This window comes from Mandrillus leucophaeus, unplaced genomic scaffold, assembly GCF_000951045.1.
Source record: "Mandrillus leucophaeus isolate KB7577 unplaced genomic scaffold, Mleu.le_1.0 Scaffold146, whole genome shotgun sequence".
Classification (NCBI taxonomy): Eukaryota; Metazoa; Chordata; class Mammalia; order Primates; family Cercopithecidae; genus Mandrillus; species Mandrillus leucophaeus.
This window is the reverse complement of record NW_012101432.1, coordinates 1,785,230-1,812,485: the sequence shown is the minus strand read 5'-3', so window position 1 is coordinate 1,812,485 and position 27,256 is coordinate 1,785,230. Positions and strand designations below refer to the sequence as shown.

The 27,256-nt window shown below is 37.6% G+C and overlaps 1 protein-coding gene across 2 annotated transcripts; it reads left to right on the top strand.

The window, feature by feature from the left end:
* On the top strand, positions 1–26,363 carry STRADB (STE20-related kinase adaptor beta). Of its 2 annotated transcripts, none has more exons than XM_011974495.1 (11): positions 1–107; positions 4,611–4,691; positions 15,793–15,892; positions 18,767–18,888; positions 20,148–20,256; positions 21,125–21,248; positions 23,129–23,300; positions 23,595–23,699; positions 23,862–24,106; positions 25,000–25,042; positions 25,545–26,363. In XM_011974495.1, the coding sequence occupies exons 1-11, from the start codon at positions 96–98 to the stop codon at positions 25,686–25,688; spliced, it is 1,257 nt and encodes a 418-aa protein (XP_011829885.1). In that variant the 5' UTR covers positions 1–95; the 3' UTR covers positions 25,689–26,363. The 2 variants fall into 2 exon arrangements, with proteins under 2 accessions (XP_011829885.1, XP_011829886.1); XM_011974496.1 differs by having other exon boundaries at positions 25,521–26,363.
* Positions 26,364–27,256: the final 893 nt, after the last annotated feature.

Genomic DNA, 27,256 nt, shown 5'->3' with positions numbered 1-27,256 from the left:
TAGGATATATCTGCATCTTGAAAGGAAGATAAAACAAAAGCCTTCTTTGGAATAGATGGATTTTTGTCACTTTCTGTATGAACTAAAGCGATTCAATGTCTCTTTTGGTAAGTTTTTGTAAATATAGATCTGATTTTGTTCTGTTAGAGTAGTTGGATGTTAATGCCAAGCCATAATAAAAGGGATATTCTGATGGGATATTCTTATGCTCTGAGATATTGTTTTAACCTGATTGACTTCTGGACTTGGGAAATGAATTACATTCCATTGAGTTTTTCTTTCATGAAGAACTTCTCATATACTTCAATATGCTCATTATTCTAATCCTTTGTCCCATATCTACTTTTTCTCATAGGTGTTACACTTCGATATGCCACCCACACCAGTTAGCTATGCCTTATCTTTTAAATCTTTCAAAAGTTCCTTTTACAAATTTCCATCTGACCAAAAGCAAGCCAAACAGTATTAAAAATAACCCCTTTGACTTAACCGAAAATAAAATCATTTGGATCAAGTATAATATGAGGTATAGCTGCCAACTGGTTTTTTATTTGTATTTAGATCCATGGTATCTACTTTAGATTAAGTAGCTTGAGGACTCTCATTCTGTTTAATACATAATAATAATAGGGAATACTTATATTAAAACGTGGCTTTTTAAAAAATAATGAGTAGACCAAGTGTAGTGGCTCACACCTGTAATCCCAGCATTTTCAGGGACTAAGACTAGAGGATCAGTTGAACTCGGGAGTTCAAGACCAGCCTAGGCAACATAGTGAGACCCTGTCTGTATAAAATATTAGCCAGATGTGGTGTTACATGTCTGTAGTCTCAGCTAGTCAGAGGGTTAAGGTGGGAGGATTGCTTGAGTGAGGGATGAAGGCTGCAGTGAACTGTGATCATGCCGGTGCATTCCAACCTGTGTGATAGAGGGAGATCCTATCTCAAAAAAAAAAAAAAGATGAGTATATTTGTATGATGATTTATAATTTACAAATACTTTCATATATTTCTTTCATAGTTTCACATTGTGGAAGTTTAGCAGGGCATGTGGCATTATCCTCATTTTCAGTTTGTCCAAGATTGCAAAAAATTGGAGCTGGACTTATACCTGCCAATCTATTCTATCAGTTACCAAGGCTGAGAGGCAGAACTATGAAGTTAGAAGACCGTATTGTTAGTAATATGGAAAATACATAATACAATTACTTTTATGTTTAAAGTAAAGCTTTACCACTTGAAAGAGAAGCTTTATATATCTGGAAAATACACGGAGGTGAAATGTCTTATTCTCTAAAGGAGAGATCAGCAAGCTTTTCTGTAAAGGCCAGATAGTATTTACAGACCCTTTGGTCTTTGTTACAGTTACTTTTCTGCTGAAGTACTAGCATGAAAGCAGGCATAGGCAATATATAAATGAATGAATGTATCTGTGTTCCAGTAAAACTTTATTCACAAAAACAGGTGGTGGGTCAGATTTGGCTCATGGACCATAGTTTGCCACCCCTACTCTAAAGGATTACTTAAGATTTTGTATCAATTTTGTATCAATTTTTCAAGTTGGAAAAGATATAGAAGGGCATTTAGTCTATTCCCCTCATTTGATAGGTGAGGATTCTGAGATTCAGCGGGCTGTGTGTTGCCCAGGGTTTTCAAATTTTGGAAAAAGGATGTCTTAGCTTATTATTCCATAATTATGGGTTTTGTGAAAAATAATAGAATGTGATCATGGGTGATTTATATTGTTAGTGATTTTAACTTTAAATCAATTTTTCTGCAATGGTGAAATATTTTAAATTCTTTGAATCGAAATATTTACTTTTTTTCCTAAATGAGAAATTTATGCAATTGGGATAAAGTTGATACTTTTACTTAAGGATTCCTCCCCATTCAAGTTTTACCCTCTATTTGAGAACTAAGAAATGCTGTTTTCAAAGGAGAAATGCAGTTTCTTTATAAGGTCTAACTACTTTTTACTTGGCTATTATGATAATGGACAAAGAAATGATATTCAAAAATGTTCTGTGGGAGCTTTCTTCTGGATGATTTTAAATCATTATACTGCCTGAAAGAAATTAGCCTGTAGATTCTTCATGAGCTATTATGTTCACCAGCATTTGATTGATGCAGTGTGGATATAAAAATGTTTTGAAGGATAAGATATGACTATTTTGTGATTTTTATAATATGGGCAGCTAATGAACATGCTAACATTTTTTAGGTGGAGAGAGCAAAAATATCTTCCTTATATTGGCTGGTTTTAGCTGTCTTCGTATTTAATAGTGATCACTTTCTTAGGCTGTGAAAATTTTATATAAAGATGATGCAATAGAAGCCTGCCATATTAGTTTATAAAATGTTTTTTGTATTTTTATAAACTGAGAACATAGATCACAACTCTTATTTTGAAAAAAAAATGGGGTCAATATGTCTTAAATTCTCTTTCATCAAAAAAGTGATGCACATTTTTTAGAGGTAACGGCTCTTTAAATGCTTGAGTGTATTTTGAGGGCTGTGTCAGGGTTCTCCCAAACCACCCTCAGGTTTAATGATTTGCCAGGAGGACTCAAAGAACTTATCATACAGTCATACTCACAGCTAAGATTTATTAGCAAAAAGGTATAAAGCAAAATCAGCAAAGGGAAAAGGTGTGTGGGGTGAAGTTGAGAGGAAACCAGGCGCAAGCTTTCAAGAATCTTTTCTCAGTGGAGTCCCATAGGATATGCACAGTTCCCCCAGAGGTGTGACATGTGAAATGTTGTCTACTAGGGAAGCTCATTAGAGACTTGGACTTAAGGTTTTTATTGGGGACTTGTCACGTAGGCATGCTCTGCTAGCAAGTAACAAAATTCCAGTCTCCCAGAAAAAAAGCCAGGTGTTCAGCATAAACCATATTATTTGCACGAACGGTTTAGACACAGTGAGCAATTCTTATGAAGGGAACCTCCACAAAATCCCAGTTCCCAGATACTAGCCAAGGGTCAACCTTATAAGCAGCTCTTTTCTAAGAATAGCAGTTAGGCCTGTTGTTAATTCTTCTTTTGCAGTGGTATTAATGGTCGTTATGAAAAATTAAAGCTAAATGTAAAAATATATAAATACCAAACAATACATAAATGTCCTGCCTAGCTGGTGGATATTTTCAATATGAACAGCAGTAATAATCTTCAAAAACTGTTTTATTATAAATGTTATTCACGCTAGGAAGCCATTAGAAACTCTGCAGAGGACTCAGTTGTACAGCTATCTTGACATTTTTAGCATCTATTCTTCAGGGTGAGTTTTACATCAAACAGTGGGAATATATGCCAAATTTTTGTAATAGATTTATAAAGTATACAGACTGTAGGAATTCAAGTTAAAATAATCAGCAGTATAGGCTAACTGGGAAAATGACTAGTTTGATTAGTGAGAAATTCTGACGTTTCTTAAAAGGAAACTTACTTTTAAGTAATTGACTACGAAGTGTTAAGTAGACATAGCTAGACATATCTTAAGAGACTCATTTGAAATTGTACCTTAATGTTTATATAAAAATAAATATCCATAAGATACTTGAAATGAAAAATTTTGAAATGGTTCACGTCTGTAATCCCAGCACTTTGGGAGGCTGAGGTGGGTGGAACACTTGAGGTCAGGAGTCCAAAACCAGCTTGGCCAACATGGTGAAACCCCATCTCTACTAAAACTACAAAAATTAGCCAGGCATAGTGGCAGGCGCCTATAATCCCAGCTGCTCAGGAAGTTGAGGCAGGAGAATTGCTTGAACCCAGGAGGCGGAGGTTGCATCGAGTTGAGATTGCGCCACTGCACTCTAGCGTGGGTGATAGAGGGAGACTCCATCTCAAAAAAAAGAAAGAAATTTTTTCAGATACTGAAAATATCTTGTTATAAAAGCCTCTCATACATATGTGTTTATACTTTTCTTTTGACATACTTTTTCTTCCTAAATAGTATAAGGTCAGCTTCACCCCACTGATTGATGATGTGATAAATCACATGTAGGTGTTACATTTCTTTATTGGCAATAAATAATAATAGAACCATAGGTAAATATGCAAAAAAATGTAAATTGTGATGATAAAAGTAAGTCTCTCTTAATTTGCTTTGAGTTGTAATTAGAGATGTTTATCACCTTTAAAAATAATTATTTTTTCACTCAATATGTGGCTTAATGTGAATAAACATGGTTTCTATACTTAAGAAGATAGCTGAGGATCAAAATAAAAATAATTATAATGAATACAGCAGAATAATCTTTGGCTAAATATTCAGAAGAAAACCTCAGTGGTGTTGACAGACAGAGTTAAAAATTAACACCAACAGTTAAAATGAATTATTATGACATCAAGAAAAGAGGGCAAGGATCAGCGATAGCACCAAGTGAAATGCTAACATATATGAAGTTTGTCTGCATACCCAGCCACTTCTCCCTTCTGTTCCACACTGAGTTCCCCCATGATGTGGATCCTGGCTTCAATTCCAGGTTCCTGCATGTTGCCCTTCCTCTCTGCTCCCCACTCTAGTCACTAGACCTTTTTGTATCTACACACCACCCCTGCTTAACTGTAACTTATTTTTCACTTATATAATGCATTTCTGACTTCCAGGATTGTTTCTGCACTTCAAGAACACAAGTTGAATCACTCAGACCTGAAAAACAGTCTGAAACCAGTATCCATCAATACTTGGTAAGAAAATGGTTAGGCTGGATGCTGTGGTTCACACCTGTAATCCCAACACTTTGGGAGGCCAAGGCAGGAGGATCACTTGAGCCTAAGAGTTCGAGACCAGCCTGAGCAACATAGTGAGATCTCATCTTTGAAAAAAAAAAAAAATGGTTGAGTACAATTAATGCTCTAACTTTTGTCTTCTATTCACTTCTGGTTCTCCTCTATTTCTTTTTCTTTACAGTGTCTTTTACTATTTCTCCTTTCTCCTGCCATTTTCCAGGAGTCTATAACTGGCCATTTCTCTTCTTCCTAAAGTGGCTCTTCCTAAGCAGTTTACCTGTTCCTATGACTTAAGTTGTTCAAATTTCAGATTGTCCTGGAGTTACCACAGGTTTCCTGAGGGGACCCTGGCATCAAGCAGAACTGATGTTTCTCAGATTTTTACCCCAGACTCTTTCCTGGGCAACAGACATGTCTCTAGAATACCTCCGATTGGATTTTTCAAAGGCATCACTACTCAGTTTGAATAAAACCTTAATCTTCTTTTAAACCCACCAACTCACTGTATTTCCTACTTCGGCTAATGAAAAGTCATCCACTGTGTCATCCTAACTAGAAACTTTAGAGTTATCCTCACACAGCCTCTACCTCTGCCCCCATATTTATTATTCACCAAGTCTTCTGAATCTGTCTCTGAAATGCCCTGGGGTCTATCCCCTATTTCACATGAGCACTGCTACTGCTCAGGTCTCATTGTCTCTCACCCGGGCTCTTGCAGGTGGACTCATTGCCTCTACTCTCCTAGACACACACATAGTCTTCTCCCACCACTCACATCTGTTCAGTGTTCAGTACTGCTACCAATACAGGCCTGCTTGTGTCGCTTTCCAGCTTTGAAACTTCCATTGGCTTACTAAAGCCTATAGAATAAAGTACAAATTAGCATAATATGAGGGCTCTTAGCTGGTGTAGAATATGTATTAGTTTCATTCTCTACTTGAAATACTCTTTTTTCTTTTCTGCTTCTGAAATTCTTCCTCATCCATAAAGAATTGGTTCAAATATTGTATCTATGAAGCTTTTCCACTTACACTTTTTATTTGGCTCTGCTTCTGTATATCTTAGATATATCTTAGGATATTTCTTTGGGATCTTTTCTTCTCCTTATTCCATACTTTATATTGCATTTTTTACTACAGAATGGAACCTACCTTGCAAATGCCTTATTCGCTACAAAATTAGTGAATCCCAGTTAATTTTGCTTATAATTTAACCCCCAGCCCTATCTTCAGCTGTCTTTATTTCTGTTATTTGGCTTTTTATTCATTAATACTCTAGTCTTCTGGTTACCTGTCTCTTCATAAAATAGGACGTAGTATCTGAGGGTTTTTTTGTTTTTAATTGGAGTACTTAGAAGGTGTATATATTTATGGGGTACTTCAGATATTTTGATACAGGCATATGATATGTGATAATTACATCAGGGTAAATGGGTTATCTATCACTTTAAGCATAAATCATTTCTTTGTGTTATAAACATTCCAATTATACTTTTAGTTATTTTAAAATGTACAATAAGTTATTGTTGACTGTAGTCACTCTGTCATGCTATCAAATACTAGATCTTATTCATTCTATCTGACTATATTTTTGTACTCATTAACCATCTCCAGTCTACCCACCCCTTCTTGGCCTCTATTCTCTAGCTCCATGAGTTCAGTTGTTTTAATTTTTAGCTCCCACAAGTGAGTGAGAACATGTGAAGTTTGTCTTTCTGGGCCTGCCATATTTCACTTAACATAATGTTCTTCACTTTCATTCATGTTGTTGCAAATGGTAGTATCTCATTCTTTTTTATGGCTAAATAATATTCCATTGTACATATGTACCACATTTTCTTTATCCATTCATCTGTTGATGGACATTTAGGTTTCTTCCAAATCTTGGCTATTGTCAATAGTGCTGCAATAAACATGGATGTGTATATATCTCTTTGATATACTGATTTCTTTTCTTTTGGATATATACCTATCAGTGGGATTGCTGGATCATATGGTAGTTTTTTGTTTTTTGTTTTTAGTTTTTTGAGGAACCTCCATACTGTTCTCCATAGTAGTTGTACTAATTTGCATTATCACAACAGTATATGAGGGTTCTCTTTTCTCCATATCCTCACCAGCATTTGTTATTGCCTGTCTTTTGGATAAAAGCCATTTTAACTAGGGTGAGATGATATCCCCTTGTAGTTTCGATTTGCATTTCTCTGATGATCAGTGATGTTGAGCACTTTTTCATATACCTGTTTGCCATTTGTATGTCATCTTTAAAGAACAATTGTTTTTATTTTTATTTTTTTGGAGATGGCCAAAAAGATTTGCCACCCAGGCTACACTGTAGTGGTGTAATCATAGCTCACAGCAGCCTTGAACTCCTGGGTTCAAGCAATCCTTTCACCTCAGGTTATTGATAAGCTAGGACTATAGGCATGTATTACCACACCCATCTAATTAAAAGAGGTCTTACTATGTTGACCAGGCTGATCTGGAACTCCTGGCCTCCAGTGATCCTCCCACCTCAGCCTCCCAAAGTATTGGGCTTACAGGTGTGAGCCACTGTGCCCAGAACCGTATGTCTTCTTTTGAGAAATGTCTATTTCTAGATCTTTTGCCCATTTTTAAATCAGATGGTTAGATTTTTAAAATTGGATTATTTGAGCTCCTTATATATTCTGGTTATTAATCCCTTGTCAGATGAGTAATTTGCAAATATGTTCTCCCATTCTATGGGTTGTCTCTTCACTTTGTTTTTTCTTTTGCTCTGCAGAAACTTTTTAACTCGCTGTGATTTCATTTGTCCATTTTTGCTTGATTGCCTCTACTTTTGGGGTATTACTCAATTAATCTTTGCCCAGACCAATTTCCTGGACAACTTCCTCCATGTTTTCTTGTAGTAATTTCATAGTTTGAGGTCTTAGATTTAAGTCTTTAATCCATTTCAATTTTATTTTTTAATATAACAAGAGATATGGGTCTACTTTCATTCTTCTGCATACAAATAGCCAGTTTTCCCAGCACCATTTATTGAAGAGACTGTCCTTTCCCCAGTGTATGTTCTTGGCATCTTTGTCAAAAATGAGTTCACTGTAGATGTATGGATTTATTTCTGAGTTCTCTGTTCTGTTCCATTGGTCTGTGTGTCTGTTTGTATACAAGTACCAAGCTGTTTTGGTTACAATAACTCTGTAGTATAATTTGAAGGCAGGTAATGTGATTCCTCCAGTTTTTTTCTTTTTGCTTAGGATTATATAACGACCTTCCATGTCTCTTTTTATAAGTTTTGCCTTGAAATTTATTTTGCCTGATATACATGTATATCAACTCCTGTTCTTTTTCTGTTTCCATTTATATGGAATATTTTTCTTACCTTATTTATTTTCAGTCTATGAGTGTCTTTATAGGTGAAGTATGGTTCTTGTAGGCAACAGATAATTGAATCTTTTTAAAAAATTGATTCAGCTACTCTATGTCTATTCATTGGAGAGTTTAATCCATTGACATTCAGTGTTATTATTGATAAGGACTTAACTGCTGGCTTTTGTTATTTGTTGTGTATTCTCTTCCTTCCTTCCTGTCTTCTTCCTTTTTGTGAAGTTTATTTTCTCTGGTGGTATGTTTTAGTTTCTTGTTTTTCATTTTTGTTGTGTATATGTGTTGTAGATTTTATTATTTGATGTTACCATGAGGCTTGCAAATAACATAACATGTTATTTTAAACTGACAACTTGACACTGATTGCAGAAACAAACAGGCAAAGAGAGAACTAATAAAAACTGTACACTTTAACTTCATTCCTCCTGTTTTTTAACTTTTTGTGGTTTCTATTTATATCTTCTTATGCTATTTTGAAAAGGTATTGTAGTTATTATTTGTTCATCTTTTAATCTTTCTACTCACGATATGAGTAGTTTACATACCACAATTACAATGTTATAATAGTTATAACAGACTATTTTTATGTATGTATTTATTATTACCAGTGAGTTTTGTACCTTCAGATAATTTCTTACTGCTTGTTAACATTGTTTTCTTTTAGACTGAATAACTCCCTTTAGCATTTTTTGTAGGAGAGATCTGGCATTGATGAAATCCCGCAGCTTTTGTTTTTCTGGGAAAGTCTTTATTTCTTCTTCCATGTTTGAAGGATATTTTCACTGGATAAACTGTGAAAGTTTTTCACTGGGTGCGGTGGCTCACACCTGTAATCCCAGCACTTTGGGAGGCCAGGGTGGGCGGATCACAAGGTCAGGAGATCAAGACCATCCTGGCTAACATGGTGAAACCCCATCTCTACTAAAAATCCAAAAAATTAGCTGGGCGTGGTGGCACACGCCTGTAATCCCCCCTACTCGGGAGGCTGAGGCAGGAGAATCGCTTGAACTCAGGAGGTGGAGGTTGCAGGGAGCCAAGATCGCACCATTGCACTCCAGCCTGGGTAACAGAGTGAGACACTGTCTCAAAAAAAAAAAAAGAAAGGTTTTTCCTTCAGCACTTTAAATATATTATACTACTCTCTCCTGACCTGTAAGGTTTCCACTGATAAGTCTGCTGCAAGATGTATCGGAGCCCCTTTATATGTTCTTTCTTTTTTCCTACTTCTTTTAGGATCCTTTCTTTATCCTTGACCTTTGGAAGTTTGATTGTTAAATGTCTTTTTTGGGTTAAATCTGCTGGGTGTTCCATAACCTTCTTGGATACTGGATATTGATAATCTTGGATACTTGGATAACTTCTTGGATACTTGGATATTGATTATCTTTCTCTAGGTTTGGAAAGTTCTCTGTAATTATCCCTTTGAATAAACTTTCTATTCTGATATCTTTCTCTACCTCCTCTTCAATGCCAATAACTTAGATATGCCCGTTTGAGGCTGTTTTCTAGATCTTATAGGTGTGCTTCATTCTTTCATATTCTTTTTTCTTTTGTCTTCTCTGTGTATTTTCAAATAACCTATCTTCGATTTCACTAATTCTTCTGCTTGATCAGTTTTGCTATTGAGAGACTCTAATGCATTCTTCAGTATGTCAGTTGAATTAGAATTTGTTTGATTTTTTAAAAATTAGTTCCATCTCTTTGTTAAATTTATCTGATGGGATTCTGAATTCCTTCTCTGTGTTATCTTGAAATTTGTTGAACTTCCCCAAAACAGCTATTTCAAATTCTCTGTCTGGAAAGTCATGTATCTCTGTCACTCCGGGATTGGTCACTGGTACCTTACTTTGCTCATTTGGTGAAATCATGTTTTCCTAGATGTTCTTGATGCTTGTAGGTGTTCATTAATGTCTGCACATTGAAGCGTTACGTATTTATCGTAGTCTTTGAAGGCTGAACTTAACTCGTACCCATTCTTCTTGGGAAGACTTTCCAAGTATTTATAGGGAATTGAGTATTGTGATCTAAGTCTTTGGTCACTGCAACTCTATCTGCATTAGGACCACTTCAAGCCCAGCAAAACTGTAACTCTTGCAGACTCACAGAGGTACCATCTTGGTGGTCTTGGGTAAGGTCTGAGAGAATTACCTGGATTACTAGGCAGGGAATCTCGTTTTCTTCCCTTACTTTCCCCCCAAACAGTTTCTTTTTCCATGCTGAGCTGCCTGGAGCTGGGCGAGGGGTGACACAAGCACTGCTGTTGCCACCACAACTAGGACTGCACTGGGTCAGACCTGAAGCTCAGCACAGTGCTGGGTCTTGCCCCAGGCCTGCAGCCACCACTGCCCAGCTGGATGTTCACTCAAGGACCAAGGGCTCTTCAGTTACCAGGTGTTGAATCTAGCCAGGCTGTGTCCTTCTCTTCAGGGCAGTGAGCTCCCCACCTGGCCCTGGGTGGGTCCAGAAATGCCTTCTGGGGGCAGGGCCATGGGTCAGGAGCCTTAGGAATCTACTTTGTGCTCTATTCTACTGCAGCTGAGCTGGCACGCAAACCACAGGACAAAGTCCTTCCCATTCTTCCCTCTCCTTTCCTCAGGCAGAAGGAGTCTCATGGCCACCATTGTCCCCGGCCCATAGCAGAGTCCTGCCTGGCTATTGCCAGTGTTTACTCAAGGCCCGAGGGCTCTTCTGTCAGCTTGTGGTGAATATTGCCAGGCCTGGGTTTCTCCCTTCAGGGCCAGTGGGCTACCGTTTAGCCTAGGGCCAGTCCAGAAGTGCTATCCAGGAGCCAAGGCCTGGAATCAGGGACCCCAGGAGTCTGCTTAGTGCTCTAGCCTACTGTGGCTGAGCTGGTACCCAAGCTGCAAGACCAAGCCCCCTTTACTCTCCCCTCTCCTCTACTCAAGCAGAAGGAGCCTCTACCTGTGGCCACCACAGTTGAGAATGTGCTAGTTCACACCTGAAGCCAGCATGGCCCTGAGTTTCACCCAAGGCCCACAGCAAGTACTGCCTGGGTAGTGTTGATGGTTATTCAAGGCGCAAGGTCCTAGTCAGCAGGTGATGGATCCTGCCAGAACTAGGTCAGTTTCCCTTCTGGCCCAGGGTGTGTCTAGAAATGTTGTCCAGGAGCTAGGGCTTGGAATGGGGGCCTCAGGAATCTGGTACCCTATTCTACTGTGGCTGAGCTGGAATCCAAGTTGTAAGACAAAGTCCTTTTTATTCAAGACCAAGCCCCCTTTCCTCTCCCCTCCTCAAGGGAAAGGAAGGAATCTCCTGGAGCTACAAGCTGCACAGCCTGGGGTTAGAAGAGGAGTGACAGAAGCACTCCCTTGGCTGCCCTGGCTGGTGTCTCACTAGGTCATGGGCCCCCCAAGTCCACTGGCTCCAAGCCCAGCACAGCACCAGGAATTGCCCTGGAATTGCAGTCCTTGTGGCCTAGACTACCTTTCAGGTTTGTTTAGGACCCCAGAGGCTTTCAGCCTGTGGTGGCAGACAAGGCTTGCTGGAATTCAGGTTCCAACTGCTGGGATGGGTGATTCCCCTCTGGCTAAGGCTGATCTAAATACTCCCTCCTTGGGCGGTGGCTGAATTCTTTACTGTGTTGCTTTCTGCTGTGACTGGCAACACTGAGTTCCAGTGCAAAGTCCCACAATCACTGCACTCTCCCTCCCCAGGGGATGAGGGAGGGGAGGCATCAGCTATTCAACACTATCTTTCCTACCCTGTTCAGTGCCTCTTTCAGTGATAGGAAGTTAAAACCAGGTACTGTGATAGCTCACCTGATTTTTTATTCTTACGAAGGTGCCTTCTTGTTTGGATAGTTGTTCAATGTGGTGTTCCTAAAGGGTGGGGGAAGATTGCTAGAGGGTTCTATTCAGCCATCTTTCTCCACCTCCCTCCCAGTCTGAGTTTTAATTCAAGTAAATCCCTTTGGGTGAGGCAGAAAGTAAAGTGATTCTTGTCTCCATGCTGTTACCGAGAGAGGCCTAGAACTAAGCAAATGTTCACAGCTGCCACCTGAATCCTTTAAACCTCCAGGTTGGAGCCTTTCTATAATTTAAGGATTGAAATGTCACATCCCTCTCTGTTAGTAGAGTTAGACTAAAATCTTCAGTGAGAGAAGCAGAAGCATAATCTGAAGTCTCTCGTGGAAACATGAATTGGAAAAGTTGTATAATGTAAGTTGACACCAGCTGGAAACTGGTGCCTGATGACTAGAAAAACTTCCCTGTGCACTCTCTGAGTCATGCTGTAAAACACCATCTGTTGTCTTTTCTTTGGACAGCTTGTTCTCCATTGGCCTGGACTTTGTAGATAGGATTAAATTTTATGTTAAAATATCATGTTTGGGGGACAGTCTGGTTTTCCAAGTGATTTGTGTCTCCTGTAACTTTGGAAACCCCTCTATCTGTAGGAAAATTCATTTCCTATAGTTAACCTTTGCAAATGAAAGGCTGTGGTGTTTGACCTGAGATGCTGCTTTTTAAAGTAATGCAATTTTAGCATTACAGTGATTCATGAGAGGCCATCTAGTCTAATTTTCAACTTATGTAGGGAGTGTTCTCTACAATATCTCTGAGAGTTCATTGTAGAAATGTAAATAAAAAGAGCTCCATTGTAGAAAAATAGTCATCACAGAAAAATAGAAACATACAGAAAGGTATGTTTCACCACAAGTAAAAGTCTGGCAGGATCTCTCTGAAAACACTTCAGAGTGCTATTCATTGGCTTGATTATTGAACCATGATGTTCCTCAGCCTCTTGGATCAGAAACTGGATTTAGTCAGCAAACCTAGAGTGGATCCATATTTCAGTATCAGATCCACATTAATCAAGCTCATTATAAACCCAGTCTCCCAGTGCCAGAGGAAATGGTGCCCTTACATTGTATCATCAATCCACTCTTATAGAAAAGTTACATGGGAAACCAAATCATTAGAGGCAGTTTAATGTATAATGGAGAACTAATGACAGCTGTCAAAGTACTTGAAATTCATATCACAGTACTTCCTTTCACTGCAAGCAGACATTTGTGGGCATCAAAACTTTTCTTTTTCTAGCCTTCCAATTGCTGACCATTCCCTCTTCACTTCCAGTTCTTGTACCTCCGTGTAGCTCAACTACTGTCAATGGTGGTCATCCAACCTCCAAATATATCAATGGAGAGAGGATAATGGAAAGAGGCAGCTTGATGCCTGAACTACACTTGGATGGCACCGGTTACTCCACGTTTCTTATGCAGAACTGAAATCTACTTCCTGGAGCTTCTATCTGTTGATCTCAGCTCTTCTCGCTGAACAGTTGTTTACCCTTCTATATTAGTCTTTTGGTCACTTGCAAATGGCAACTATATATATTCTTAATATTTTCTTTTCCAGATTAAATATTTTCAACTCCTCCATTGTTGCTGGAACCTTCACCGACTTGGTTGGCCTTCTCCAGGCATCACCATTTTACAGTCACCACTTTATAATTCCCTCTTAAACTGTGGTGTCTCAATTATCCATAGTGCTCCAGATACTATCTAATCATTTCAGAACACAGTGAAACTCTTGTCTCTTCCAGTCTGCTCAATTTTGCTTCTGTAAATGTAGCTCCATATTATGCTTTTATTTAACCTTCTCTGTCATGCTATTGACTGAAACCTCCAAGTCATAAACCTGGTATCCTCAATTTTGTATTTAGGCTATTGTTTTTTGTTTGTTTGTTTGTTTTTTAACTTAAGTGCAAGGTTTTGCATTTATCCTTGTAAAATTTTATTGAACTGGGCCCATTCTTCTAGTTGCAGGATGATTGTGAGTCCTGCCTTTTTTTTTTTTTTTTTTTGGTAATTAGCTATGCCCAGCAATGCATGATCCATACTTTTTCTTTTTTCAAGCCAGCCTGTTTCATTTTCAGGAAGTCATTAAAAAGTTTAACAGAGCAAAGTCAAGGACTTTGCCATAATTTTTGCTTTCTATCATCTAACTGGTCATCAAGTGAAAAAGAGAAGTGGGGTTAGTTTGGGATGATTTGCTCTTAGTAAATCCGAGTTGTCTTCTTGGGATTACCATGTGGCTTTTTAAAGTGCCCATAGTTCACCTATCGAATAATTTGATCTCTGACTTTACTGGGCAGCAGCATCAAGCTTGCCCCTTTGTAGTTTTCTCCCTTTTTGAAAATTGGGTCATTGTTTACTACTTCTATTCTGGTTTTTCATCTGAGTTCTACCATAGTTGCAAACTTCATATCCTAAGTGTAATTGCCCTGGGCCTGGAGGTTTGAACCTATTTAAAACAACCTTTTTAGAGCTTTGAATACTTACTTACAAGTTTATTTACAAGTGTTATTTACAAGTGTCCCTTCTAGTTTAAATAAGACTAATTCCCTAATGGAATAGATGGAAGCAAAATAGATGCTGATTAGTTCTGATTTTAGTCCATCACCCCATAACATTATGCTGTTTTTTCCAAGCCTATGAACTATGAGCCTTAGTTCATTATGTCTCTAGCCTTCCTGACAGGCTTACAGGTTGATACCACTTAAAAAATTTTAAAACTGTTATATTTTCTTTCTGTCTCTTTTATGTAGTCTTTAAATCTGAGTTTATCTGGGGACTACCTGTTTTAAAGAAACTGAATTGCTTCCATCAGATTGTAAAGAGGCAGAAAAAAAGAGAAACTAAATTGCTTTATTTTGATTTGTTTTCTCATCAGGATTTTTCCAATCGTATAGTAGAATTTCTTTTTACATTCTTTCATTCCTCTTGAACAATAGTCACCCTTATTCATCTTTAGCCATGGGTTTGTAATTCCTTTTTTCCTGCTCTCTTAAAGTTTAGGGAACATTTAATCCTGTGACTGTTTCAAACTCCATCTCTGTCTCTTGATTAAAAAGAGCTAAGAATGTGAAAAGGAGTTAACACAATTCCTAGCACATAGTAATGTTATTTTTCCCCTTTTTTCCTTCCCCTGCCACCTGTCTGTAGAGGCTCCTAAGTTGGAGTACTTACGTCCATTGGGAGACCCTCATGGCTATCATATGAAGCCAGTAGTTTAGGCGTCTTCTTTTTCATACCTTCATGTTATTTCACTGTCACTGTATTCAGGTGCAAACCTGACTCTCACTCCAAAGCACACCATGAGACCTCCTATCAGTACTTGGTCATACACTTAGGAGGTCTATCTCCTTTGATTTTTCTTTCGGACCTCCCGTCTGATTCATCTTGCTAAAAACTTCATCAGCAATTTTAATAGGCTGCAGTCTGGAAACTGTTCCTTGACTGTTAACATCTTCACTAGCAGAGCATGTACCTTGTGCAAAATATGGCTCTAGCTTGAAGCAAAAGCACAAGCATAGAATATCCCTCACAGGTCTCTGCAGCTCTTCGCTTGGTACATTTGTCAGCTATCCTGAAGAATTAACATTCTTCGCAACTCCTAAACATTTTACTGGAAATTACACTGGAAAGTATTCCTTGCTATCTGTAAATCTCCTTTTCCTGCCCTCTCCATAGGCTAATGGCTTTCTAACTAACATCAATGAGCAACTGGTAAATTCCTTTTAGATCTTAAAACAGTCTCTTAAGCCACCTTGCAGTACCTTCCTAATGAGCACCTCTGTGTTTGAAAATATAACACCAGTGTTTTATATTGGGGCAGGGGGACCAAGAATTTCATCTATTTTGTTTTTATCTTTAAAAACAAATGCAGGTTGATGAGCCAACCCTTTCCTGGTCACCTCCATCCACTAGAGCGAGCGAAGTAGTATGTTCCACCAACGTTTCTCACTATGAGCTCCAAGTAGAAATAGGTAATAATTCTGAATTTCTAATTGACCCTTCAGTGTTAGAAATTAAATTGATGACAAAAACATTATTTTGTAGACAAGTTTTTTCTGTTGTTACCTCCAGCATAAAACTAGATGCTAATTGTGTCAGTCAAGTGGATTCAATTAATTTATGTCTATCTTAAAATAATGACTCAGATTTTTTCAGGATTACTGTCTAGAACGTTTACTTTTCCATTGCAGTACATTTACATGAGGAAGACACTAAATACTTATTATTTGTGTGTTTATTGTGGGAAGCATCTATTTTATGGGTATAATTTTTACTGGGTATGAAGTAAAATCAAGTCAGATAAATCTTTTCAGTCACAGTCCGTTAACTAAATTGCTTCTTAGTTTAAAAATTTACCTAAAATCCCATTTGTAATAGAAAGCTTTTTCAGTTAAGTGTGGAATAGGATGGGTTATTGTTTATAGCTCTACATATGTGAAACATTTGCTCTGAATATTCAGAAACATCTGTTAAACAAATAGGGGAACAAAGCATAGGAGAACACTTGGAATTGACATCATCTCTAGGAAGATGAAGACACAATATAGTACTTTAGTAGAGGTATGTCCTAAGTGTTATGGGAACGGAGAAGATGGAGCATACAACGAACCACCTCTGGGAGTTAAGAGAAATGGCAAAAAGGGGCTGGATCTTGAATGAGGAAGAGTTTGCTAGATATTCTAGTCATAGGTTTTGTTATAGACAACATAAACAATCCTGGCTAACTTAAGTGAAAAAGGAATATTTGAACAATGCTGCTAACTCACAGAATTATTGGCTAGAGAAATAGGTTTGGAAGAAGCCAAGAGAAGCTGCATAACAAGAACCAGGACTGTGGAATAGGAGCAGCCTAGTGAATGTACTGCCCGCCACCAGACGCTGGCCCACTGCAGGAAGCTCTGACGACTGCTGCTGCTTTGTCCTTCACTCCATGCTCCAGTTGGCCAAGCATAGGTCACATACCAAGGTCAAGGAGACTAAGGGAGAGTAAGGATCTAACCTTTTTGAAATAACACATAGTGGCAAATGCCTCAAAATTAGAAAGGAGTTTCAGATGGTGCCAATTCTAAAAAGATGAAAACATGTTTACCTCAGTAAATGACTGAGGAAGGATGGTTAGGGGAGAATACCATATAGTTCCTCTGTGACTACAAGTGGGGACAAGGGGAGAGTAGGCAGTGGTAGGAGATGAATCTGGAAAGGCAGGTTTGGAACGCGTTGTGAAGGACTTCATGTGGTTGGATTTAGAATGGTGTCCACAACCTACCCTCCTTATTACTCAGATGATTTAAGGTGGAGATTTGGAATTTACTGTCCTTCTGCTAGAGAGACATTGTGGAATCATGATGACAATAATACCATCTAACAGGCATGATGCTGAACATTTAGTATGTATTTTTTTCCTTTAACCCTTTGCCACTCCCATTTCGCAGATGAGGACACTGAGGCCCTGAGATAGTCATACAGTTAGTGATTTGAAACCAGATCTTTCTGACTGTAGGATCTAAGCTCTCAGCTGCTGCAGGACCTGCCATTGATAAAATGCCAAATTTAAAACAGCTCAGGCAACAGTCAGGAAGATGTAGTAGATCAGCAGTGCACAACCAGAAGTGTCATCTTCATTACCTGTGTCTTTTTAAAAATTACAACACCTATATTCCATCATAGAGCTACTGGACCAAGGTTTCTGGGGTGTGGGGTCAAGGCAGAGGCATTTTATAGTAGTTCCCTCAGTAATTCTGGTGTGTGCCCTGGCTGAGAATGCAGGGCATATGAGGGAGTCACTGCATACATCCAGGGCGACAGGATGGGGCTCAGACTAAGTCAGTGACGCTGACACTGAGGAGAGGAGATGAATTTGAGATTAACTTCATTTCAAAAATAAAACTGACAAAATTTGGTGACCATGGAGAGAGGGAGTTAACTAATGTTTATTAGGTGGCTGCTAGCAAGTGCCACTCTAGGTGTTTTACATTTAAAAAGCTGACGATACCAAATGCTGGTGAGTATGTCAGGCAGTGACAGCTGTTATACATTGTTTGTGGGAATGTGAAATGATTCAGCCACTTTTGAAAACAGTTTGGCAACTTCTTATAATGTTAAGCATACATTTACCACATGACCCAGCAATCTTACTCGTAGATATTTGCCAAAGATAAATGAAAACATATGTCTACCTATACATTATAGGTATAGGAATGTTTTTGGCAGCTTTATAGTCACCGAAAACTGAAAACAACCTAAATAACCATCAGTATTATAAATGGATAAATAAATTGTGGTATAGCCATACAATTGTTTATTGCTCAGCAATAGAAATTAATTGCTGATACATACAACAACGTGGATGAGTCTCAGAAGCATATGCCAAGCGAAAGAAGCTAAACACAAAAGAAGCTGACGACTGTGTTCTTTTTGACGCCATTTATGTGACAAAAATCAGATTGGTGGTTGCCAGGGACTAGGAGTGGGGACAGGGGATTGCTGAGTAGCATTCCATTGTGTGAGTATATCGCAATTGGTTTATCAAGTCACAATTTTAGTCATTATAATAGATATGTAATGGTGTGTCACTGTTTTAATTTGCATTTCTCTATCTTGAGCATCTTTTCATATGCTTACTGGCTGTTCTTATATCTTATTTTGTGGATTGCCTGTTTAATCCTCTGCCTGTTTTTTAATTGGATTGCTTGATAAGTATTATTAATACTTTGAATGAGTAGTGTGCCTTTTCATTTTCTTAACAGTACTTTTTGAAGAGCAAGACTTTTCAATTTTGATGAAGTCTAAATTGTCAATTTTTTTTCTTCTTTGGTTACTAACATGACTTTTATGCCTGATTATAGGAAGAGGATTTGACAACTTGACTTCTGTCCATCTTGCACGGCATACTCCCACGGGAACACTGGTAACTATAAAAATTACAAATCTGGAAAACTGCAATGAAGAACGCCTGAAAGCTTTACAGGTAACAATATGAAGAAAATGATACACAGTTGGCCCTCTGTATCCACTGGTTCCACATCTGCAGATTCAACCAATTGTGAATAGAAAACATATATTTTAAAATAAATAATACAATAAAAAATAGTACAAATAAAACACAGCATAACTATTTACATAGCATTTACATTGTATTAGACATTATAAGTAACCTAGAAATGATTTAAAGTATATAGGAGGATGTGCATAGCTTATATGTGAATATTATGCCATTTTATACAAGGGACTTAAGCATTCTTAGATTTTGGTACATTCATGGGGTGGTGTGTGGGAGGCGGTCAGGGGATGCAGTCCTGGAACCAATGCTCCATGGATATTAAGGGGTGATTGTATTTAATATAATGTTTATTTGAGGAGATTACATCTATAAGAATTTTCTCCCCCAAACTAATAATTCTTCTGTTAGGGAAATATAGATTTCTTCTAATTAACATGCAGTTACAGAATTGGAAAGAATATTTGGAAGCCAGATTCATTATATGAAAGAACACATGTATTCCAACTTTGGTAACTGCTGCTCCTTCAAATGAGTATCATATTCAAAATGCAGGTCTGGAGTTTTACAATACCCCTAGTTAGTCCCATCCTAAATAGTCACATAGGGCAATGGAAGAAATAAAAAACAGTTTCCTTTTCATCCAGATAAGCAAAATTAATTTCCAAATGACAAATTTTGACAGAATTGCATTTCAGGTATCTTATAATACCATTTTTATTGTCACTAATCATTTTTGATATAAAGGGGGAAAGGATTTTATTTGGATATTGTTCCAATTCTTAAAATATTTATATGTGCACATGTATATTACACAAACAAAAAAAAGACTAGGAGAAACCGTATGAAATGTTAACAGTGGGTCTCTGTGAGGTGGCAATAGAGGGATTTTTAGGTATTTTAAAATGTTTTTATAATAAGAACATAGTACAGTTAAGAGTATGACCCTAGAGAGAAACTAAGTTCACATTCTACTTCCACTTCTTTTTATTAATTGCATGCTTTTGGACAGGTTTTCTAACTTATTTTTAAGTGCTGTCTTCTGAAAAATGGGAATCATAATATCACATACTTCGTGGAGTGGTTGTGAGATTTAAATAGATAAAAGCACTAAGAACAGTGCTTTCACTAATGAGCGCCCTTGAGTATTAGCTGCCACGACTGCCATTTTCATCATAAGGAAAAAAGGGTTATTTTTAAATGTCTTGTCTCTTGTGTGTTTATCCTAGAAAGCCGTGATTCTCTCCCACTTTTTCCGGCATCCCAATATTACAACTTATTGGACAGTTTTCACTGTTGGCAGCTGGCTTTGGGTTATTTCTCCATTTATGGCCTATGGTAAGAATGCTGGTTTTAAATAATTTAGCCTAGATGTTATAATTATATAGATGAGTTGGGATTTTAGATTTATGATTTGCCACATTTAATTTATAAGTCTAATGACTGATTTTAGATTTCATGGTATATTTCTATATCTGGTGCATGTTGAATTTTAGTTTGCAGAAAAAGGTAAGAATTGGTATGATGATCAGTGAACCACCACTGCTTTTCCAAGAATTCCATGCCTTTGCACAGGCTGTCTCTTCCCTTCAGCTTCCTACCCCTCTTTTAATGGAGACCTACTGTTATTCTGCAGGAAGAAGTTGTTTTTCCACCTCTGCACCCCATCCCTGTCCCTGTTACACTGCATTGTAAACTATTTCACTGTATTAGAAACATCTTTGTGTGTGCCCATCTCCCTCACTGCTTCTTGAGGGCCAGGATCATTTATATATTTTTATTTGTGGTGTCCCCAGGTGCTCACATAGTACTTAGCACAAAGTTGTGTTCCATAATTGTGTTGAATAAATAGTGAATGGATTCTGGAACTTTGATTTTTAGCACAGCTTTTGTGAATTGCTTCTGGATTTAAGAATATATATATATATATATATACACACACACACACACACACACACAGAATGTATTTTTATTCAATAATATTGACAAATCATTAATTCTCTTTACTAATCTCTAGAGTGTCATTAGAAAAAATTGTTTAAAGATTCTTGAAAGAAAATCATGTTTGTGTGGGAAAGTGTTGTTTGGGTTAGACTCCAAAAAGTAACAGATATGTTTGTGTTTATGGTTGAAGAGAACATTAAAACACAGCTGGAAGCAAAATCACTTTCAATGTTCATATAAGGATTTTAGGGGTTTCTTTCAGGTTCAGCAAGTCAACTCTTGAGGACCTATTTTCCTGAGGGAATGAGTGAAACTTTAATAAGAAACATTCTCTTTGGAGCAGTGAGAGGGTTGAACTATCTGCACCAAAATGGCTATATTCACAGGTATTTACTTATTTGTATTTTACTAAATGAAATAATTTTATTGGAAGAACTCTCTGAAGGAGGTTTTAGGAAGGAGCAGTTGAATGTTAGAAAAGAGGGATAGGAAACTTGTAAGTGAAAATTGAGGGAGGAAGGGACCATTAGGTGCAATGGATTGCTTACATTTTATGTCCCTTCACCAAACATGTTCATACCACATCCTCTGTGCCAAGCAGTTCTTGGTGCTGGGCTGGAGTGCCTGCCCTCATGGAGCTCACAGTCTCAATCTAATGAGGATGTTCAGGAGATGAGCTGTAGGAAATGGGATCCTAGTTAGCTGGGTGTTTTTCATTCTGTTTTTGTTTAAGCAAATGAAGAGCTTCATTATCTGCTTTCCATCTTATATTATGCATAAATTGGAATTAAACTTTTCTTCGATTTCTTATTTTGCAGTACCTTGAGGTTATCATCCTAAATATCACTTCTCTTGTTACCAAAGTGTATATGCAAAAGTGATTGACTGAATGTTAAAAACAGTGCTGTTCTAAGATATACTGCGACTTTATCTTACTTTTTAATTAAGTTACCTTTAAATAAGCTTGCTTTCCTATTGTTTCAATCTCCTTAAAGCTTTTAGTCTTACTATTGTTTTTTCAGCAAAATTCTAGTTAACCAAGGATTTCCAACACACTATATTCTGGTTAACTGGGGTTTCATTATATGTCACCAGATGATTGGCCATCCTCCTCTGTTAAGTTTCCAAATTCAGTGTTTGGGATCGAAAAACAAGGCTCTTATAATTTATCTGACAATTAAAGGAAATGTATAATATATCTTTTTATAAATGATGTATGAGAGAGACTTTTACTGGATAGTATTACATTTAGCTTTAAAACCTTATATTTCAAATATTGTTTGATTTTTTTTTTAGGTAACACTTCTTAGGTGTTTTGCAACAGCATTCAAAAATAGTGAAATTGGCCAGGCATGGTGGCTCATGCCTGTAATCCCAGGACTTTGGGAGGCCGAGGCGGGCAGATCACTTGAGGTCAGGAGTTTGAGACTAGCCTGGCCAAGATGGTGAAACCTTGTCTCTACTCAAAATACAAAAAAAAAAAAAAAAAAAAAAAAGTAGCCAGGTGTGGTGGCACACACCTGCAGTCCCAGCTACTCAGGAGGCTGAGGCAGGAGAATCACTTGAACCCAGGAGGTGAAGGTTGCAGTGAGCTGAGGTCATGCCACTGCACTCCAGCCTGGGCCACAGAGTGAGACTCTGTCTCAAAAAAAAAAAAGTGAAATTAATTATTTGATTCCATTCCTTGTTTGAAAAAATATTAACAGTTCTTTTTTTTTTTTTGAGATGGACAGGGTCTCGCTCTGTCCCCCAGGCTGGAGTGCAGTGGCGCAATCTTGGCTCATTGCAAGCTCTACCTCCTGGGTTCACGCCATTCTCCTGCCTCAGCCTCCCAAGTAGCTGGGACTACAGGCGCCCGCCACCATGCCCGGCTAATTTTTTGTATTTTTATTAGAAATGGGGTTTCACCATGTTATCCAGGATGGCCTCGATCTCCTGACCTCATGATCTGCCTGCCTCAGCCTTCCAAAGTGTTGGGATTAGAGGCGTGAGCCACCGCGCCCGGCCATCAGTTCTTAACATGTAGCTTTCAATTATATATCTTTACTTGTGTTGGTGCTGTAGTAAGTAGTTGAGAAAGAATTCTTATTCCCTGAATATTTCCTGTGTAAACAGCAGTTTTGCAGTACTGTTTTGCAGTTTATACTGCTGTTTTATAAAGGGTATTTAATTTCCAAGAGAATATATGGATTTGTTCCTACCAGATTTTTATTCTTTCTTCATTGGCCAGTTTCCTATTACTTAGGGTTGTTTCTCTTTGTTCTAGGAGTATTAAAGCCAGCCATATCCTCATTTCTGGTGATGGCCTAGTGACCCTCTCTGGCCTGTCCCATCTGCATAGTTTGGTTAAGCATGGACAGAGGCATACGGCTGTGTATGATTTCCCACAGTTCAGCACATCAGTGCAGCCGTGGCTGAGTCCAGAACTACTGAGACAGGTCAGGTGTGGCCGTTGCATTGGGTTTTCTGTGTCTCAAGTGTCTTCTGAGTTTGACTGAAGTACAGTTGTGACTATATGTGGATTGGTGAATGGCCTTCTGCAAGACTTTATTTCTCTTTCTTGTCAAAATTATGTTAGGAAATTAAATACCATATATTAAGTGTGTCTTGATTTGTCACTTATGGGTTTCTTTTCCATTATTGTTCACCATTCTTTATCAAAAAAGCACACATGTATAACTTTTGGTTAACTTATTTGCACTAAAAGACTTCAAATTAATTGTGTCCTACAGGATTTACATGGGTATAATGTGAAGTCAGATATTTACAGTGTTGGGATTACAGCATGTGAATTAGCCAGTGGGCAGGTGCCTTTCCAGGACATGCATAGAACTCAGGTAAGTGCTGCTAAAATCCCTGAACTACTTCCCTTTCATAAGATTGCTTACATTCTAGATAATTTCTGTTAAATACATTTGCTATAGACTCTTAGGAGCTTTATTGTTACTGTTTTAATATTTTGCCTGGAAAGTGTTGAAGGAAAGTTCTGTTTCTTTTAGATGCTGTTACAGAAACTGAAAGGTCCTCCTTACAGCCCATTGGATATCAGTATTTTCCCTCAATCAGAATCCAGAATGAAAAACTCCCGGTCAGGTGTAGACTCTGGGATTGGAGAAAGCGTGCTTGTCTCCAGTGGAACTCACACAGTAAATAGTGACCGATTACACACACCATCCTCAAAAACCTTCTCTCCTGCCTTCTTTAGCTTGGTACAGCTCTGTTTGCAACAAGATCCTGAGAAAAGGTAATATTGATCTCTTCTAAATACTGCAAAATGTACGTGTTTTACATGTTATAGAAGCTTTGTAACATTGCCCTTCCAGGAGAATACAAATCTTTTATCAATGTTTTGATCAAAATATTGTCTAATCTAGAAAATGTCAGTGCTAAGAACAACTAGTAGGAACAAGGAAATGAGAATACTGGATTCAAAATCAGAAGAGGCTGGGTGCGGTGGCTCACGCCTATAATCCCAGCACTTTGGGAGGCTGAGGCGGGTGGATCGCCTGAGGTCAGGAGTTCAAGACCAGTCTGGCCAACATGGTGAAACCCTGTCTCTACTAAAAATATAAAAATTAGCTGGGTGTGGTGGCATGCACCTGTAGTCCCAGCTACTCGGGAGGCTGAGGGAGGAGAATCGCTTGAACCCAGTAAGCAGAGGTTGCAGTGAGCCGAGATCATGCCACTGTACTGTAACCTAGGTGACAGAGTGAGACTCCATCTCAAAAGAAAAAAAAAAATCAGAAGAGTTGGGCTCAGTCTCAGCTGTACCATTTTCTAACTGATTTTTACAAGAAAAATCAGAGTAAAAATCAGTTACTCTTTCTAGACATTAATTAGCACATTTATGTTGACTCTAAGCAGTATAAAAATGTAAATTGCTGCTACCCTACTAAGTTACTGTCAGTAAATACTGTGTCCAGTAGATGTTGAGTATAGATTAATTGAAGGATACCTCTACAATTATTCCCTTTAGTCAAGGTTGTAGCTAAGAATTGGGCTTCTGATATATATTCTTTTTAATTTTTTTCTTATTGGGTTTTATAGCTCTAAACCTAATTTCTAACATATTTATACACCTGAAATCTACATTCTAATATAAAGGTTTTTTTTTTATAACTTTCTTAAAAATTTCAGGCCATCAGCAAGCAGTTTATTGTCCCATGTTTTCTTCAAACAGGTGAGCTGATCTATCATCCGTTGTCTCGATGTTTTTAATTACTATTAAAAAGTCACTTTATTTTGTTGGCTTGATGAGATACTTTGGTTACCAAGGTTCTTACTAATAACTCTGTTACAAAATAAAGTTAAAAACAAGAAAACTTTTGGTAGTTCAATTACAGACTTTCTAAAATACTTTCATTCTTCAAAACAAAATGAGTAAAAACAAAATGGACTATCATTACATGTTATTGATGCTTGGTGTATATTTTGATTAATTTAGAGACATTTTCTCTGTTGGCTAGAAATGATGAAAGGGCAAAGTAATTCTGATAAGAAGTCAGTTTATTTGGCTCTTCTTCCTGTTTTCAGATGACTAGAATCAAAGGCAGTTTTAGGGGGAATACCTGAAAACAATTTTAAACACATTTAACATAAATTCTTTAAAAGTTATTTATTGCTAACAAAACTGATGTATTGAAATGATATATCAACAGCCTTATTTTGAGTTTCTTTAACAGATGAAAGAAGAAAGCCATGATTCAATACTTTCACTGTTGCCTCCTGCTTATAACAAGCCATCAATATCATTGCCTCCAGTTTTACCTTGGACTGAGCCAGAATGTGATTTTCCTGATGAAAAAGACTCATACTGGGAATTCTAGGGCTGCCAAATCATTTTATGTCCTATATACTTGACACTTTCTCCTTGCTGCTTTTTCTTCTGTATTGCTAGGTACAAATACCAGAATTATACTTGAAAATACAGTTGGTGCACTGGAGAATCTATTATTTAAAACCACTCTGTTCAAAGGGGCATCAGTTTGTAGTCCCTCTGGTTCCCACAGAGTACTATGACAACTCCAAGGAAACATCAGAATTACTAATCTAGCGAGTGTCATTTATTCTGGAATTTTTTTCTAAGCTGTGACTAACTCTTTTCCTCTCTCAATATAATTTTTGAGCCAGTTAATTTTTTTCAGTATTTTGCTGTCCCTTGGGAATGGGCCCTCAGAGGACAGTGCTTCCAAGTACATCTCCCAGATTCTCTGGCCTTTTTAATGAGCTATTGTTAAACCAATGGGCTGGTTTATCTTACATCAGACCCTTTTCTGGTAGAGGGAAAATGTTTGTGCTTTCCCTTTTTCTTCTGTTAATACTTATGGTAACATCTAACTGAACCTCACTGACATTAAATGATTCACTTGAAATATATACAGAAATTGTAATTTGCTTTTTTTAAAAAAAAGGGGGCTAAAGTAACACTTTCCTACTTATGTAAATTATAGATCCTAAATTCATGCACCCCGTGGGAGCTCAATAAAGATTTACTGAATTGAGTTTATGCTTTTATTTATTTTCCTTGCGTGGTTTGACAGAGCTAAAATACAGATTCTGATTTGTTTTGCCAAGAAAAGCCCTTTCTCAAGCAAATTCATTTACATAATCTATAATCAACTGAGTATTCGATTAAATGGAGGCAGAAGGCATTCTGGCCTTTTGTATGGTTATTGCTCCTGTAGGAGGTACAACATGAGGACATATTGCTCCTGTAGGAGGTAGAACATGAGGACATAGAGGTCTTAATTAATATTTCCTAATTTCCTAATTAGAAAAGAGACTCTGCCATGTCTCAAACTATGTATTCAAAAAGAATACATAGTTTGGAGATGTGGTAAACTGGGACCTACTTCAGTTGATTTTCTTAATTTATACAATCTTATTTATATTACATTAAAAGTTATTTTAAAATGATTATTTCAGGACTAAAAAATTAAAAAGACAAATAATATACAAATCTATAGGCCATTTCAAGCACAATTTTCTTCATGTTTATTGACTGGACCCGCTCAAGAATGAAGGTTTGGGTTACTCCATCTGTTAAGCCACCAAGACCCACCAAAGTGAAAGAATTTAAAATGGACAGTGGAAAAGGGAGAAGATGAAGACCACTGAGGCCCTAAGAGCAACTCTAGTGGTAAGGGCTATAGTTCATCCTACTAACCACCTCCTCCTAAATTTCCCTTCCGTAAGAGAGGCCCAGAGACCTTAGAGGTTCTTTCAAATCTGTGTGGAGGTTCTCCTAAATATGTGTAGTTTAAAAATTGGACCACAAAGGGCATGAAATGGTGCTTCTCAGATCTCCTACTATGGGGTGTATTAGGGTATTCCAGAGAAGTAGCCAATAGAATGAATGTGCATATATATCTACATTTTATATATATACATATAT

Bases quoted from the DNA above. Each gene is read 5' to 3' on its own strand.
- STRADB (XM_011974495.1), top strand. The intron at 23,700-23,861 runs GTAAGTGCTGCT...TGTTTCTTTTAG, and splicing joins AGGACATGCATAGAACTCAG to ATGCTGTTACAGAAACTGAA. The intron at 25,043-25,544 runs GTGAGCTGATCT...TTTCTTTAACAG, and splicing joins CCCATGTTTTCTTCAAACAG to ATGAAAGAAGAAAGCCATGA.